General features: G+C 51.1%; 1 protein-coding gene across 3 annotated transcripts in view; it reads left to right on the top strand.

Moving 5' to 3' along the window:
• The window catches only part of LOC140424685 (casein kinase II subunit alpha), a 155778-nt gene that overhangs the window by 63751 nt on the left and 74541 nt on the right, over positions 1-17486 (top strand). For all 3 annotated transcript variants that reach the window (XM_072507963.1, XM_072507960.1, XM_072507961.1), the window contains one exon: positions 11301-11402. In XM_072507963.1, the coding sequence (XP_072364064.1) occupies positions 11301-11402 (102 nt within the window). The remainder of the gene's footprint in view (positions 1-11300; positions 11403-17486) is intronic.

Genomic DNA, 17486 nt, shown 5'->3' with positions numbered 1-17486 from the left:
TAGCACTGCTGCCTCACGGCGCCGAGGTCCTAGGTTCGATCCCATCTCTAGGTCGCTGTCCGTGTGGAGTTTACACATTCTCCCCGTGTTTGGGTGGGTATCACCCCCACAACCAATAAGATGTGCTGGGTAGGTGGATTAACCACGCTAAATTGCCCGTTAATTGGAAAAATGGATTGGGTACTCTAAATTTATTTTTAAAAAGAAAAAAAACTGTGTCCCCCAGTTACGTTTCTGTCGCATTGAGTTACCTTCAGCTTCACACCCAAGGCATGGCAGCACCGGATCCTGATGGGGAAATGACTTTCTAGACCTCTGTTGTGGTCTGACTATCTCTGCACCTGCTGCTGGGATTTGACAGCACATCCCTGTCCTCTTTCCCAAGTGCTCGTCCACAACTTTGATGTGGATAAATGGAGCAGTTCTCCAGAGGGAAGGGTAAGAGGAGAATTGATAGAGGTTCTCGTATTCAAACCCATGAGGGGTCTGGGCAGAGGAGATGGAAACCATTCGCCCTTGCTGGGAGGGCCAAGAAATGGGGGTCGAGGTGATTGACAAACCGGGGGATCAGCCATTCCGGATTGTACAGGATCATCCTGTAATTGGGGCAGGTGTCTCCTTGATTGGGGTAAATGTCGTTTTTCCCGTATTTGCGATATGGGACCTTTGCACAGCCGCATTGCACAATCTTCTCTCTGGTCTGGTTCTCTGGCGATCTGAATAGTTCTGGTAGAACACCATACCCCCCTCCCCCCCCAAAACCTCCTCCACTCCGATGTCAAAGACCCCCTTAAATATTTTGTCTGGAGTTGGTCACTCTGTTGACAAAAGAACCAGAGGTGACGTGAGCAGCAGGTTTTTTTTGTTGCAGTGAAAGTGGTTTATGTCATAATATACACCAGTATATCATGGTGCAGACACACACTGATGGACACACAGAGGGACCAATCAACACACACAACACCGCAGCCAATCACCAGTGAGAGCACACGCACTATAAAGACGGGGGGGCATCAGAGTTCCCGCTCATTTGAGCTGCAGCTAGCTAGGAGGACAGAGCTCACAGCCTGTAGCACAGACATTCACCATGTGCTGAGTGCATCAACTGATTAGGACAAGGCAAAGGTCTTTAGTTAAAGCTAGTATCGTATAACCCAGAGTCAGAGTATGTTAGGCAGTTAATGATTCAACAAAATAGTGTTGCACTATTTCAAGTGTTGGCGACTTGTATGTGTTCCACGGATCCAGAGCACCCAACACAACATGATACCAGGAGTTGAGGGATACTAGCACTTCTTAGACCTACCTGCAAGTGATCTGCCTTCCGCCAGCATTCGGTCATCCTGCAACATGGACAACATCTGCCCGCCGCCGCCGCTCCGCATCGCCGGCAACCTAGGGGCCAACTGGAAGATATTCAAACAGCGCTTCCAGCTCTTCCTTGAGGCCACAGACAGGGAGGACGCCTCGGATACCAGAAAGATTGCTCTCCTCCTCTCCATGGCTGGAGACCATGCCATCCACATTTTCAACTCTCTCACCTTTGCGGATGATGAAGTTCATAGAATTTACAGTGCAGAAGGAGGCCATTCAGCCCATCGAGTCTGCACCGGCTCTTGGAAAGAGCACCCTACCCAAGGTCCACACCTCCACCCTATCCCCATAACCCAGTAACCCCACCCAACACTAAGGGCAATTTTGGACACTATGGGCAATTTATCATGGCCAATCCACCTTACCTGCACATCTTTGGACTGTGGGAGGAAACCGGAGCACCCGGAGGAAACCCATGCACACACTGGGAGCATGTGCAGACTCCGCACAGACAGTGACCCAAGCCGCAATCGAACCGGGGACCCTGGAGCTATGAAGCAATTCTGCTACCCACAATGCTACCGTGCTGCCCCAAGATAAAACAAAGTTCAAGACGGTCCTCCTCAAGTTTGACACTCACTGCAGCGTAGAGGTAAATGAAAGTTTCGAGCGCCAAGTGTTCCAACAGCGTTTGCAGGGTAAGGATGAACCTTTCCAATCCTTTCTCATGCACCTCCGCATCCTTGCGCAGTCTTGCAGCTACAGGCCCAGCTCCGACTCCATGATACGCGACCGGATCGTTTTCGGTGTTCAGTCGGAGGACTCCCTACGACAGCAGCTCAAAGTAAAGCAGCTCACCCGAGCGACCGCCATTGAGTCCTGAGTCCTTACACTAAAACGCCACGAGTCGGTATTCCCACATCCAAGCGGCTGAAACGGCACGCCAAGGTCCTCACGAGACGGAACGGCTCCAAGCGATTGAGCAACTCCAGGGCCTCAGCCTGGATGAGGGCGGTCATTTCGCGCGCTTTTCGCAGACTCCCACGCTTGTGCTCACCAAATGAGGGGACGGCGACGTCAAAGAACGTAATGCGCAGGCGCGCACCATGCACGACCGCACCGCGCATGCGCGGTGGCGCAGCGAACGTGCTGACGCTACGGCGTGCGGCAACTGTGGCTCCACCCATTTAGAACGGCAATGCCCTGCCAAATCTCGACAATGCCTAAGATGTGGCAGACTTGGCCACCATGCTGTCTTCTGCCGAGCAGCTCAGCCTGCCAATTCATATCGCTTCAGCCAGCCTCGCAAGAATGTCCGGGCAATTCAACCCACGGTCACCGAGTCCGATGCGGACCTCCCACACAGCAGTGACACCGAGGACCCGAAGGCGCCTTTTCGAGTTGGTGTTGTGACAAAAAACAGGCTGTCCCCGAAGCAAAGACACCAGCCGCTGTCGGTATACAGCATCGATCCAGACGATGAGTGGTGTGCCACCCTGACGGTCAACCGGTCCCAAATACGATTCCACCTGGACACTGGTGCCTCCGCCAATCTCATTGGCGGTCTGACTTCCAAAGCCTTTGTGTCAAACCAGCCATCCTTCCATCAGCCTGCCAGCTATTGGATTACAATGGCACTGCCATTGCTGCTATCGGCTCGTACCAACTTGAAGTGACGCACAGGTCACGCAAAGCCATCCTTCCTTTTGAAATCGTGGGCTCCTCGAAAGCCTCCCTGCTTGGCGCGCAGGCATGCAAGCTGTTGAACCTAGTTCAGAGAGTTCACTCTCCCCTGATGACACGTCTGCCTTTCAGGACACTGACTTCAGGGCGCAACTCGACGCCATCATCAACCAGCACCACAACGTCTTCGAAGGCATGGGCACGCTCCCAAATACCTACAAGATCTTATTGAAACAGAATGCCACGCCTGTGGTGCACGCACCTCGCAGGGTCCCAGCACCCCTTAAGGACCGTCTCAAGCAGCAGCTGCAGGACCTTTAGGACCAAGGAGTGATTTCCAGAGTCACGGAACCAACCGACTGGGTCAGTTCCATGGTATGTGTAAAAATAAAAAAAAAAGCCTTCCAGCGAATTGAGAATTTGCATTGATCCCAAGGATCTAAATCGCAACATAATGAGGGAGCATTATCCAATTCCCAAGCGTGAAGAGATCACATGCGAGATGGCTCGCGCCAAGCTCTTCACCAAACTACGCCTCAAAAGGATTCTGGCAAATCCAGCTCGACAAATCCAGCAGGAAACTGTGTACATTCAATACCCCCTTTGGCAGATATTGTTACAACAGGATGCCGTTTGGGATCATATCGGCGTCAGAAGTGTTCCATAGGATCATGGAACAAATGATGGAAGGCATTGAAGGTGTTAGCGTCTATGTCGATGACATAATCATTTGGTCCACCACCCCGCAGGAGCATGTCAGTCGCCTCCAGCGCGTATTCAAACGCATACGTGAGCAGGGCCTACGCTTCAACAGGGCCAAATGCTCTTTTGGTCAGACAGAATTCAAGTTCCTCGGGGACCACATCTCCCAGTTGGATGTGCAGCCGGATGCGGACAAGGTGGCTGCTATCACAGCCATGAAAACGCCAGAGGACAAGAAGGCGGTCCTCCGATTTCTGGGCATGGTCAACTTTTTATGGAAGTTCATCCCTAACCTCGCCTCTCATAACACGGCTCTCAGGAACCTGGTCAGGAAGACGACAGACCTCCAATGGCTCCCAGCCCACGAGCGCGAATGGAGACAACTCAAAACCAAACTTAGCTTTTTAAACCCGGTCTTAGCTTTCTTCAATCCAGCAAAAGAGACCAAAATTTCGACCGGTGCCAGCCAATCTGGCATTGGGGCAGTGCTCCTGCAACACGCTGAGGCCTCATCACGGGCCCCCGTTGCATATGCGTCACGCGCCATGACTCCCACGGAACACTGCTACGCGCCGATAGAAAAGGAGTGCCTGGGCCATCTGACCAGTGTTGTTAAGTTTCACGATTATGTGTACGGACTTCCTCAATTCAGCGTCGAAACCGACCATCGCCCGCTGGTCAATATAATACAGAAAGACTTGAATGACATGACGCCTCGCCTCCAGCGTATTCTTCTCAAGCTCTGGCGATATGACTTCCAGCTGGTATACACCCCAGGCAAAGACCTCCTCATTGCTGACGCTCTCTCCAGGGCAGACAACACTCCATGTGACCCAGCGGGATTCGTCTGCCAGGTTGACGCCAATGTGGCCATCGTGGCCTCCAATCTACCTGCCACGGATGAACGCCTCGTCCAAATTCATAGAACATTACAGCGCAGTACAGGCCCTTCGGCCCTCGATGTTGCGCCAACCTGTGAAACCACTCTAAAGCCCATCTACACTATTCCCTTATCGTCCACCTGTCTATGCAATGACTATTTGAATGCCCTTAGTGTTGGCGAGTCCACTACTGTTGCAGGCAGGGCATTCCACGCCCCTACCACTCTCTGAGCAAATAACCTACCTCTGACATCTGTCTTATATCTATCTCCCCTCAATTTAAAGCTATGTCCCCTCGTGCTAGACATCACCATCTGAGGAAAAAGGCTCTCACTGTCCACCCTATCCAATCCTCTGATCATCTTGTATGCCTCAATTAAGTCACTCTCAACCTTCTCTCTAACGAAAACAGCCTCAAGTCCCTCAGCCTTTCCTCATAAGATCTTCCCTCCATACCAGGCAACATTCTGGTAAATCTCCTCTGCACCCTTTCCAATGCTTCCACATCCTTCCTATAATGCGGCGACCAGAATTGCACGCAATGCTCCAAATGCGGCCGCACCAGAGTTTTGTACAGCTGCAGCATGACCTCACGGCTGCGAAACTCAATCCCTCTACCAGTAAAAGTTAACACACCATACGCCTTCTTAACAACCCTCTCAACCTGGATGGCAACTTTCTGGGATCTATGTACATGGACACCGAGATCTCTCTGCTCATCCACACTGCCAAGAATCTTACCATTAGCCCAGTACTCTGTCTTCCTGTTATTCCTTCCAAAATGAATCACCTCACACTTTTCTGCATTAAACTCCATTTGCCACCTCTCAGCCCAGCGCTGCAGCTTATCGATGTCCCTCTGTAACTTGTAACATCCTTCCGCACTGTCCACAACTCCACCGACTTTCGTGTCATCTGCAAATTTACTCACCCATCCTTCTCCGCCCTCCTCCAGGTCATTTATAAAAATGACAAACAGCAGTGGCCCCAAAACAGATCCTTATGGTGCACCACTAGTAACTGGACTCCAGTCTGAACATTTCCCATCAACCACTACACTTTGTCTTCTTCCAGCTGGCCAATTTCTGATCCAAACTGCTAAATCACCCTGAATCCCATGCCTCCGTATTTTCTGCAGTAGCCTACCGTGGGGAACCTAATCAAACGCTTTCCTGAAATCCATATACACCACATCAACTGCTTTACCCTCATCCACCTGTTTGGTCACCTTCTCAAAGAACTCAATAAGGTTTGTGAGGCACGACCTACCCTTCACAATACCATGTTGACTATCTCTAATCAAATTATTCCTTTCCAGATGATTATACATCCCATCTCTTATAAACCTTTCCAAGATTTTGCCCACAACAGAAGTAAGGCTCACTGGTCTATAGTTACCTGGGTTGTCTCTACTCCCCTTCTTGAACAAGGGGACAACATTTGCTATCGTCCAGTCTTCTGGCACTATTCCTGTAGACAAAGATGGCTTAAAGATCAAAGCCAAAGGCTCAGCAATCTCCTCCCTAGCTTCCCAGAGAATCCTAGGATAAATCCCATCCGACCCAGGGGACTTACCTATTTTCACACTTTCCAGAATTGCTAACACCTCCTTATGAACCTCAAGCCCTTCTAGCCTAGTAGCCTGAATCTCAGTATTCTCCTCGACAACATTGTCCTTTTCCTGTGTGAATACTGAAGCAAAATAAATTTATTTAGCACCTCTCCTATCACCTCTGACTCCAAGCACAACATCCCACTACTGTCCTTGACTGGCCCTACTCTTACCCGAGTCATTTGTTTATTCCTGACATATCTATAGACAGCTTTAGGGTTATCATTGATCCTACCTGCCAAAGACTTCTCATGTCCCCTCCTGGCTCTTCTTAGCTCTCTAGGTCCTTCCTAGCTAACTTGTAACTCTTGAGCGCCCTAACTGAACCTTCATGTCTCATCTTTACATAAGCCTCCTTCTTCCTCTTGACAAGTGTTTCGACTGCTTTAGTAAACCACGGTTACCTTGCTCGACCACTTCCTCCCTGCCTGACAGGTACATGCTTATCAAGGACACGCAGTAGCTGTTCCTTGAACAAGCTCCACGTTTCCATTGTGCCCATCCCCTGCAGTTTTCCTCTCCATCCGATGCATCCTAAGTCTTGCCTCATCGCATCATAATTGCCTTTCCCCCAGATATAACTCTTGCCCTGCGGTATATACCTATCCCTTTCCATCACTAAAGTAAACTTAATCGAATTGTGGTCACTATCACCCAAGTGCTCACCTACCTCCAAATCTAACATCTGTCCTAGTTCATTACCCAGTTCCAAATCCAATATGGCCTCGCCTCTCGTTGGCCTATCTACATACTGTGTCAGGAAACCCTCCTGCACACATTGGACAAAAACGGACCCATCTAAAGTACTCTAACTATAGTGTTTCCAGTCAATATTTGGAAAGTTAAAGTCCCCCATAACAACTACCCTGTAGCTTTCGCTCCTATCCAGAATCATCTTTGCAATCCTTTCCTCTACATCTCTGGAACGTTTTGGAGGCCTATAGAAAACCCCGAACAGGATGACCTCTCCTTTCCTGTTTCCAACCTCAGCCCATACTACCTCAGTAGACGAGTTCTCATCAAACGTAATACTGTCCTTGACTAACAATGCCATCCCTCCCCCTCTTTTACCACCTTCCCTGAGCTTACTGAAATATCTAAACCTCGGCACCTGCAACAACCATTCCTGTCCCGGCTCTATCCATGTCTCCGAAATGGCCACAACAACAAAGACCCAGGTACCAACCCATGCCGCAAGTTCACCCACCTTATTCCGGATGCTCCTGGCATTGAAGAAGACACACTTTAAACCACCTTCCTGCCTGCCGGTACACTCCTGCAACTTTGAAACCTTACTCATGACCTCACTACTCTCAACCTCCTGTATACTGGAGCTACAATTCAGGTTCCCAAGCCCCTGCTGAACTAGTTTAAACCCTCCCGAAGAGCATTCGCAAACTTTCCCCCCAGGATATTGGTACCCCTCTGGTCCAGGTGTAGACCATCCCATTTGTAGAGGTCCCGCCGACCCCAGAATGAGCCCCAATTATCCAGAAATCTGAAGCCCTCCCTCCTGCACCATCCCTGTAACCATGTGTTCAACTCCTCTCTCTCCCTATTCCTCGTCTCGCTATCACGTGGCAAGGGTAACAACCCAGAGATAATAACCGTGTCCTACATCTAAGTTTCCACCCTAGCTCCCTGAATTCCTGCCTTACATCCCAATCCCTTTTCCTACCTATGTCGTTGGTACCATGTGGACCACGACTTGGGGTTGCTCCCCCTCCCCCTTAAGGATCCCGAAAAGACGATCCGAGACATCACGCACCCTGGCACCTGGGAGGCAACACACCAACCGCGAGTCTCTCTCGTTCCCACAGAATCTCCTATCTATCCCCCTAACTATGGAGCCTCCAATGACTAATACTGTATACCCCTCTCCCCTTCCCTTCTGAGCAACAGGGACAGAATCTGTGCCAGAGACCTGTACCCCATGGCTTACTCCTGGTAAGTCCCCCCCCCCCCCCCCCCCCAACAGTATCCAAAGCGGTATACTTGTTACTAAGGGGAACGACCACAAGCGATCCCTGTACTGACTGCTTCCTTCCAGCCCCTCTTACCGTCACCCATCTATCTTTATTCTTCAGAGTAACTACATCCCTGAAGCTTCTATCTATGACCACCTCTGCCTCCCGAATGATCCGAAGTTCATCCAGCTCCAGTTCCCTAACGCGGTTTCTGAGGAGCTGGAGATGGGTGCACTTCCCACAGATGAAATCAGCAGGGACACTGACGGCGTCCCTCACCTCAAACATTCTGCAGGAAGAACATTGCACTACCTTCCCTGCCATCCCCTCTAGATAAAAAAAGAAAGAAAGAGCTTACCTGTTATTCACTCCCCTTCTCAGCAAGCACTCACTCAGCAACCTCTGCGCCCTGCACGATAACACCTGAGGGAAAAGAACAGAAAAACAAGTTACCAGTCACCAGCAATCCCTTACCTGCAGACTGTGACTTCACGGTGCAACTTCTTTCTATTTCTACCTGCCCTCGAGCCTTCCTCTTGATCTTTACAGCAGTTGGGTTTTTTTTGGTTAGAGGAGGGGGTAGGGAGGGAAACATTGAAGAAGTGTTTCGGGTTTAAGTGTCACTTGACAACAGCTCCTCCACAAACCACCTTCAAGTTAGGGTGAGCGCTACAGACGTATGCAAATTGCCCCCGCAACAGCCAATCAGCAGCCCTGCTCTACTGCCCTCTGCTGGATGCTTGTCTTCACTTGAACAGTAGGGTCTCTTGCTCGGGTACACCTTCAGGTTAGGGTGAGCACAACTGACGGATGCAAATTGCCCCCGCAACAGCCAATCAGCTGCCCTCTGCTCTACTGCCCTCTGCTGACCCTTTGCTACAGCGTGTCATGCGCCACCTAACAGACGGGTGGCTCAAGGGCCAATGCCCTCAGTTCTATAATGTCAGAGATGATCTGGCGGTAGTATTAAACTGGACCGCATTGTCATCCCGCATAGCATGCGCCAGCTCGTCCTGGAAGAGCTACACGAGGGCCATCTTGGCGTGTAAAAGTGCCGCCGACGGGTCCGAGAGGCACTGTACTGGCCCGGCATTAATGACGACATAGCGAACACAGTGCTCAACTGCCCCACTTGTCAGCTCTTCCAGCCGGCCCAACTACGTGAGACCCTGAAGCCCCATGAGTTGGTCACGTCACCTTGGACCAAGGTGGGCATCGACCTGTTCCATGCGCTGGGTAGAGACTATGTCCTGATCGTGGACTACTTTTCAAATTACCCGGAGGTGATACGGTTGCACGATATCACATCATCTGCAGTCATCCGTGCCTGTAAGGACACCTTTGCTCGACACGGCATTCCACTCACGGTTATGTTGGACAATGGCCCCTGCTTCGCAAGCCAGGAATGGTCCAACTTTGCCAGGAGGTACAATTTTGCACATGTGACATCCAGTCCCCTGTACCCCCAATCCAACGGCAAAGCGGAGAAGGGCGTCCACATAGTCAAACGGCTCCTCTGCAAGGCTGCCGATGCTGGGTCCGATTTCTACCTCGCCTTGCTGGCCTATCGCTCCGCCCCACTGTCCACTGGCCTGACGCCAGCCCAGTTGCTTATGGGTCATACCCTGAGGACGACGGTGCCGTCCATTCATGTCCCAGACCTCGACCACGTTCCGTTCCTTCGACGGATGCAGCTGTCTCATGCACAGCACAAGGCAGCTCATGACTCCCGTGCAGCTGATCTCCCTGCTCTGACTCCAGATGACAACGTCCACATCCCTCTTCCGGATGGTGGCTGGTCTGCAACCACTGTGGTCCTTCGGCAGGTAGCCCCTCACTCGTTCCTGGTTCGTCTACCGGATGGCTCCATTCTACGCTGCAATCGACGCATTGTCTCATTCCACGCTCGCTACGTGATCCTCCACTGTCGCCTCGCCCTCCTGCTGACCCTGCCATGGACTATGCAGAGATCCTGGTCACTCTGCATCCTCCTCACTCTGACGCAGTCCAGCCCGCTCCTCAGCCGGCGGCTCCCGACCCAACTTGAGGCGGTCAACCAGAATTCGCCACCCACCTCAGAGACTTAATTTGTGGACTTATGGACTTTCTGATTTGTTCTGTTCTTCCGTTTGATCGTTTACATGGTTTGTATATAGTGTTCATCTCGTTATTCTTGTGGCATACAGTTTTTCTGCACCAGGCACCTTCCCATGTAAATAGCTTAATTCTCATGTACATAGTCCTGCAAATATTTCGCACACACGTAGTCAGGGACATTCTCACCATGCACTACCTATTGCCACACATGTACTTTATTTTATTAAAGGGAGAATGTCATAATATACACCAGTATATCATGGTGCAGACACACACTGATGGACACACAGTGGGACCAATCAACATACACAACACCGCAGCCAATCACCAGTGAGAGCACACGCACTATAAAGACAGGGGACATCAGAGTTCCCGCTCATTCGAGCTGCAGCTAGCTAGGAGGACAGAGCTCACAGCCTGCAGCACAGACATTCACCATGTGCTGAGTGCATCGACTGGTTAGGACAATGATGTGGAGATGCCGGCGTTGGACTGGGGTGAGCACAGTACGAAGTCTTACAACACCAGGTTAAAGTCCAACAGGTTTGTTTCGATGTCACTAGCTTTCGGAGCGCTGCTCCTTCCTCAGGTGAATCAACCTGAGGAAGGAGCAGCGCTCCGAAAGCTAGTGACATCGAAATAAACCTGTTGGACTTTAACCTGGTGTTGTAAGACTTAGTACTGTGGTTAGGACAAGGCAAAGGTCTTTAGTTAAAGCTGGTATCGTGTTAACCCATAGTCAGAGTATGTTAAACAGTTAATGATTCAATAAAAGAGTGTTGCACTGTTTCAAGTGTTGGTGACCTGTATGTGTTCCACGGATCCAGAGCACCCAACACAACAGTTTGGATCTGAGGTGCACTGTCTGATGGCTGAGAGAGCGCTGGGGCAGGGTCAAGTGAGGCATTTCAAAAGGAATTGACTCATTATCCGTAGATCAGTAATGATATTGAGTTAATCCCTAGTTGACCAGAATGTTAAAACGATTGCGGTGCAGTGAAAGCTATGTTAACCGACTTAACTAAACCACCTGTTCTCTCCTAGATGTACGACTACAGTCTAGACATGTGGAGTTTAGGCTGTATGCTGGCGAGCATGATCTTCAGAAAGGAGCCCTTTTTTCATGGGCACGACAACTATGACCAGGTGGATATCTTTATTTTCCAGATGTATCAAGCTAATTGCAGAGAGAGTATTAGACAGGAGACTAATACCCTGTTTCTCTCACAGTTGCCCCTCTTTCCCTCGCCCGCCATTTGCCCATTTACCTGCGAGCATTATTAATTAGCAGCAAGGAAGGAAACGAGGGTTTCCCCCGAGCCCATTGACCACTGCACAATCAGCCTACCTCAGCCACCGTAGTTAATGATTTTGTCAAATTCTGGTCATTCTTGTCTTATGCTGTTCAAAAGAGGAAAATGCCGGACTTCCGGGTGCGGCGATGACCAGCTGAGTCGCACGTTTCGGCAGCTCCCGGTGAAACGGACTTTTGGGCTCTTGATAGGAGCCCCAACGGCAATTTTGACGGCTAAAAACACTGTGCGGTAAACCAGAAGGGAATCCCCCCTGGATACGGATGAAAAAAGGAGGAGAAAGTGGCCGGATTGCAGTGGATCCTTTAGAACAGCGGCAAGGAAGGCAAGCAAAAACCAAGATGGCGTCGGAAGGTGGCAGTTTAACATGGGGCCCTGAACAACAAGAGTTCTTGAAATGCTGTGTGGAAGAGCTCAAAAAGGAAATGAAGAAAGAGCTGTTGGCCCCGATACTACAGGCGATCGAAGGGCTAAAGGAGGAACAAAAGACCCAGGAGCTTCGGGTCGTGAAGGCAAAGGCAGCCGAGAATGAGGACGACATACAGGGCCTGGTGGTGAAGACGGAGACGCATGAGGCACATCAGAAACGGTGTGTGGAAAGGTTGGAGGCACTGGAGAACAACGCAAGGAGGAACAACCTGAGGATTCTTGGTCTTCCTGAAGGTGCGGAGGGAGCGGACGTCGGGGCATATGTGAGCACGATGCTGCACTCGTTAATGGGAGCGGAGGCCCCGGCGGGTCCGTTGGAGGTGGAGGGAGCATACCGAGTGATGGCGCGAGGACCGAGAGCAGGAGAAATTCCCAGAGCCATAGTGGTGAGATTCCTCCGTTTTAAGGATAGATAAATGGTCCTTAGATGGGCAAAGAAAACTCGGAGCAGTAAATGGGAGAACGCGGTGATCCGCGTTTATCAAGACTGGAGTGCGGAGGTGGAGAGAAGGAGGGCGAGCTTTAATCGGGCCAAGGCGGTGCTTCATAAAAAGAAGATAAAATTTGGAATGCTACAACTGGCAAGACTGTGGGTCACATATCAAGGGAGGCACCACTGCTTTGAGACGGCGGATGAAGCGTGGACTTTTATTGTGGAAGAAAAACTGGAATGAGCGGGTTATTAAAAAGAACGTTTGAACAAAGTGGTGGGGCGAATGTGGGGGGCGAAGAGGGGGGTTAAAAAGGGGGGAAAGAGGAGTTTTATGTACTAATCCTGCGATGTGGTAACTTTTCTCTCTTCCACAGGTGGTGAATGGGGGAGGAGGGGAGGTGGAGGAGATGGGGCGTTGGCCATTGGGGGCGGGGCCAAGGGAGAAGCGCGGGCTTGGTTCCCGCGCTATGATAATCATGGCGGGAATAGAGAAGCAGGAAGGAGGGGGCGTCGCACGGTGCGAGCCGAGGTCACGGGGGGAAGCCGAGGTCGGCCAGAGTTTGCTAACTTCTGGGAGCAACATGGGGGGAGTAATTACGCTAGCGGGGGATCTAGCGGGGTGGGTGGGACGGGGGAATTACTGGGTTGCTGCTGCTGGGGAGAGGGGGGAGCTGGTATGGGAGGGGATGGGCGGGGGGGCACCGCCTGGGGGAGATACAGCTGCGTGGGAGCCGTGTGAGGATCTGGAAAAAGGGGATGGCTAATCGACAAGGGGGGGGGGGGGGGGGGGGGGTAGGAAGCCCCCCAACCCGGCTGATCACGTGGAACGTGAGAGGGCTGAACGGGCCGATAAAGAGGGCACGGGTACTCGCACACCTTAAGAAACTTAAGGCAGATGTGGTTATGTTACAGGAAACACACCTGAAACTGATAGACCAGGTTAGGCTACGCAAAGGGTGGGTGGGGCAGGTGTTCCATTCGGGGCTAGATGCGAAAAACAGGGGGGTGGCTATATTAGTGGGGAAGCGGGTAAGGTTCGAGGCAAAGACTATAGTGGCGGATAGCGGGGGCAGATACGTGATGGTGAGTGGCAAACTACAGGGGGAGACGGTGGTTTTGGTAAACGTATATGCCCCGAACTGGGATGATGCCAATCTTATGAGGCAGATGCTAGGACGCATTCCGGACCTAGAGATGGGAAAGCTGATAATGGGGGGAGATTTTAATACGGTGTTGGAACCAGGGCTGGATAGGTCGAAGTCCAGGACTGGAAGGAGGCCGGCAGCAGCCAAGGTACTTAAAGATTTTATGGAGCAGATGGGAGGTGTAGACCCGTGGAGATTTAGCAGACCTAGGAGTAAGGAGTTCTCGTTTTTCTCCTATGTCCATAAAGTCTACTCGCGAATAGACTTTTTTGTGCTGGGAAGGGCGTTGATCCCGAAGGTGAGGGGAACGGAGTATACGGCTATAGCCATTTCGGATCACGCTCCACACTGGGTAGACTTGGAGATAGGGGAGGAAACAGGAGGGCGCCCACCCTGGAGAATGGACATGGGACTAATGGCAGATGAGGGGGTGTGTCTAAGGGTGAGGGGGTGCATTGAAAAGTACTTGGAACTCAATGATAATGGGGAGGTCCAGGTGGGAGTGGTCTGGGAGGCGTTGAAGGCGGTGGTTAGAGGGGAGCTGATATCAATAAGGGCACATAAAGGGAAGCAGGAGAGTAAGGAACGGGAGCGGTTGCTGCAAGAACTTTTGAGGGTGGACAGACAATATGCGGAAGCACCGGAGGAGGGACTGTACAGGGAAAGGCAAAGGCTACATGTAGAATTTGACTTGCTGACTACGGGCACTGCAGAGGCACAATGGAGGAAGGCACAGGGTGTACAGTACGAATATGGGGAGAAGGCGAGCAGGTTGCTGGCACACCAATTGAGGAAAAGGGGAGCAGCGAGGGAAATAGGGGGAGTGAGGGATGAGGAAGGAGAGATGGAGCGGGGAGCGGAGAGAGTGAATGGAGTGTTCAAGACATTTTATAAAAAATTATATGAAGCTCAACCCCCGGATGGGAGGGAGAGAATGATAGGCTTCTTGGATCGGCTGGAATTTCCCAAGGTGGAAGAGCAGGAAAGGGTGGGACTGGGAGCACAGATCGAGGAAGTGGTGAAAGGAATTAGGTGCATGCAGGCGGGAAAGGCCCCGGGACCGGATGGATTCCCAGTCGAATTCTATAGAAAATATGTGGACTTGCTCGCCCCGGTATTGATGAGGACCTTTAATGAGGCAAAGGAAAGGGGACAACTGCCCCCGACTATGTCTGAAGCAACGATATCGCTTCGCTTAAAGAAGGAAAAGGACCCGCTACAATGCGGGTCCTATAGACCTATTTCCCTCCTAAATGTAGATGCCAAGATCCTGGCCAAGATAATGGCAATGAGAATAGAGGAATGTGTCCCGGGGGTGTTCCACGAGGACCAAACTGGGTTTGTGAAGGGGAGACAGCTGAACACGAATATACGGAGGCTGTTAGGGGTAATGATGATGTCCCCACCAGAGGGGGAAACGGAGATAGTAGTGGCGATGGATGCCGAGAAAGCATTTGATAGAGTGGAGTGGGATTATTTGTGGGACGTGTTGAGGAGATTTGGTTTTGGAGAGGGGTATGTTAGATGGGTGCAGCTGTTGTATAGGGCCCCGATGGCGAGCGTGGTCACGAATGGACGGGGATCTGCATATTTTCGGCTCCATAGAGGGACAAGGCAGGGATGCCCTCTGTCCCCATTATTGTTTGCACTGGCGATTGAGCCCCTGGCGATAGCGTTGAGGGGTTCCAAGAAGTGGAGGGGAGTACTTAGAGGAGGAGAAGAACACCGGGTATCTTTGTATGCGGACGATTTGCTACTAAACGTGGCAGACCCGGCGGAGGGGATGCCAGAAATAATGCGGATACTTGGGGAGTTTGGGGATTTTTCAGGGTATAAATTGAACATGGGGAAAAGTGAGTTGTTTGTGGTGCATCCAGGGGAGCAGAGTAGAGAAATAGAGGACCTACCGTTGAGGAAGGTAACAAGGGACTTTCGTTACCTGGGGATCCAGATAGCCAAGAATTGGGGCACATTGCATAGGTTAAATTTAACGCGGTTGGTGGAACAAATGGAGGAGGATTTCAAGAGATGGGATATGGTATCCCTGTCACTGGCAGGGAGGGCGCAGGCGGTTAAGATGGTGGTCCTCCCGAGATTCCTCTTTGTGTTTCAGTGCCTCCCGGTGGTGATCACGAAGGCTTTTTAAAAAAGGATTGAAAAGAGCATCATGGGTTTTGTGTGGGCCGGGAATACCCCGAGAGTGAGGAAGGGATTCTTACAGCGTAGCAGGGATAGGGGGGGGGGGGGCTGGCACTACCGAGCCTAAGTGAGTATTATTGGGCCGCTAATATTTCAGTGGTGAGTAAGTGGATGGGAGAGGAGGAGGGAGCGGCGTGGAAGAGATTAGAGAGGGCGTCCTGTAGGGGGACTAGCCTACAGGCTATGGTGACAGCCCCATTGCCGTTCTCACCGAGGAATTACACCACAAGCCCGGTGGTGGTGGCTACACTGAAGATTTGGGGACAGTGGAGACAGCACAGGGGAAAAACTGGAGCCTTGGGGGGGGTCCCCGATAAGAAACAACCATAGGTTTGCCCCGGGGGGAATGGATGGGGGATATGGAATGTGGCAAAGAGCAGGAATAACGCAACTGAAAGATCTGTTTGTGGATGGGAAGTTCGCGAGTCTGGGAGCGCTGACCGAGAAATATGGGTTGCCCCAAGGGAATGCATTCAGGTATATGCAACTGAGGGCTTTTGCGAGGCAACAGGTGAGGGAATTCCCGCAGCTCCTGACACAAGAGGTGCAGGACAGAGTGATCTCAAAGACATGGGTGGGGGATGGTAAGGTGTCAGATATATATAGGGAAATGAGGGACGAAGGGGAGACTATGGTAGATGAACTAAAAGGGAAATGGGAAGAAGAGCTGGGGGAGGAGATCGAGGAGGGGCTGTGGGCAGATGCCCTAAGCAGGGTAACCTTGTCGTCCTCGTGTGCCAGGCTAAGCCTGATTCAGTTTAAGGTATTACACAGGGCGCATATGACTGGAGCACGGCTCAGTAAATTTTTTGGGGTGGAGGATAGGTGTGCGAGGTGCTCGAGAAGCCCAGCGAATCGTACCCATATGTTTTGGTCATGCCCGGCACTACAGGGGTTTTGGATGGGGGTGACAAAGGTGCTTTCAAAGGTAGTGGGGGTCCGGGTCGAACCAAGCTGGGGGTTGGCTATATTTGGGGTTGCACAAGAGCCGGGAGTGCAGGAGGCGAGAGAGGCCGATGTTTTGGCCTTTGCGTCCCTAGTAGCCCGGCGCAGGATATTGCTAATGTGGAAAGAAGCCAAGCCCCCGGGGGTGGAGACCTGGATAAATGACATGGCGGGGTTTATAAAGCTAGAGCGGATTAAGTTCGTTCTAAGGGGGTCGGCTCAAGGGTTCACCAGGCGGTGGCAACCGTTCGTCGAATACCTCGCAGAAAGATAGAGGGAATGGAAAAAAGAAGGCAGCAGCAGCAGCCCAGGATCGGAGGAGGGGTGGGGGGGGGGGGGGGGGGGGGCGGGGAGGAACCAGAAGGACTCTCAGGGTTGTTAATATATACTGTATAATATGTATAGGTCGTTGCGACAGATAATTATATTTTGGACTGTTAAATTATATTTTTGGAGAGTGTTACTTGTGATAAGGCAGTTGCCAATTAGGGTTAGTTTTCATTTTTATTATTTATTCATTTTTTTGTTTATAAAATAGGTCATTGTTATTTGTTTTGTTGTAATATTGTGTAAAGGATGCACAATGTACTGTGTTGGTTGACCAAAAATTTTCAATAAAATATTTATTTAAAAAAAAGAGGAAAATGCAAGGAAACCCCAAGCAGGCCAGGCAGCAGGTCGCCATTGTTCTCTGTCCTGCTCGCTCTCTCTTTTGCTCTTGCGTGTCTGCGCCGTTTTGCACGTGTTATTTTTTTTGCTCCCCCTG

Source organism: Scyliorhinus torazame, chromosome 6 (assembly GCF_047496885.1).
Source record: "Scyliorhinus torazame isolate Kashiwa2021f chromosome 6, sScyTor2.1, whole genome shotgun sequence".
NCBI classification, from domain to species: domain Eukaryota; kingdom Metazoa; phylum Chordata; class Chondrichthyes; order Carcharhiniformes; family Scyliorhinidae; genus Scyliorhinus; species Scyliorhinus torazame.
Note: the sequence above shows the minus strand (reverse complement) of the source record. Positions and strands in the feature narration are given on the sequence as shown.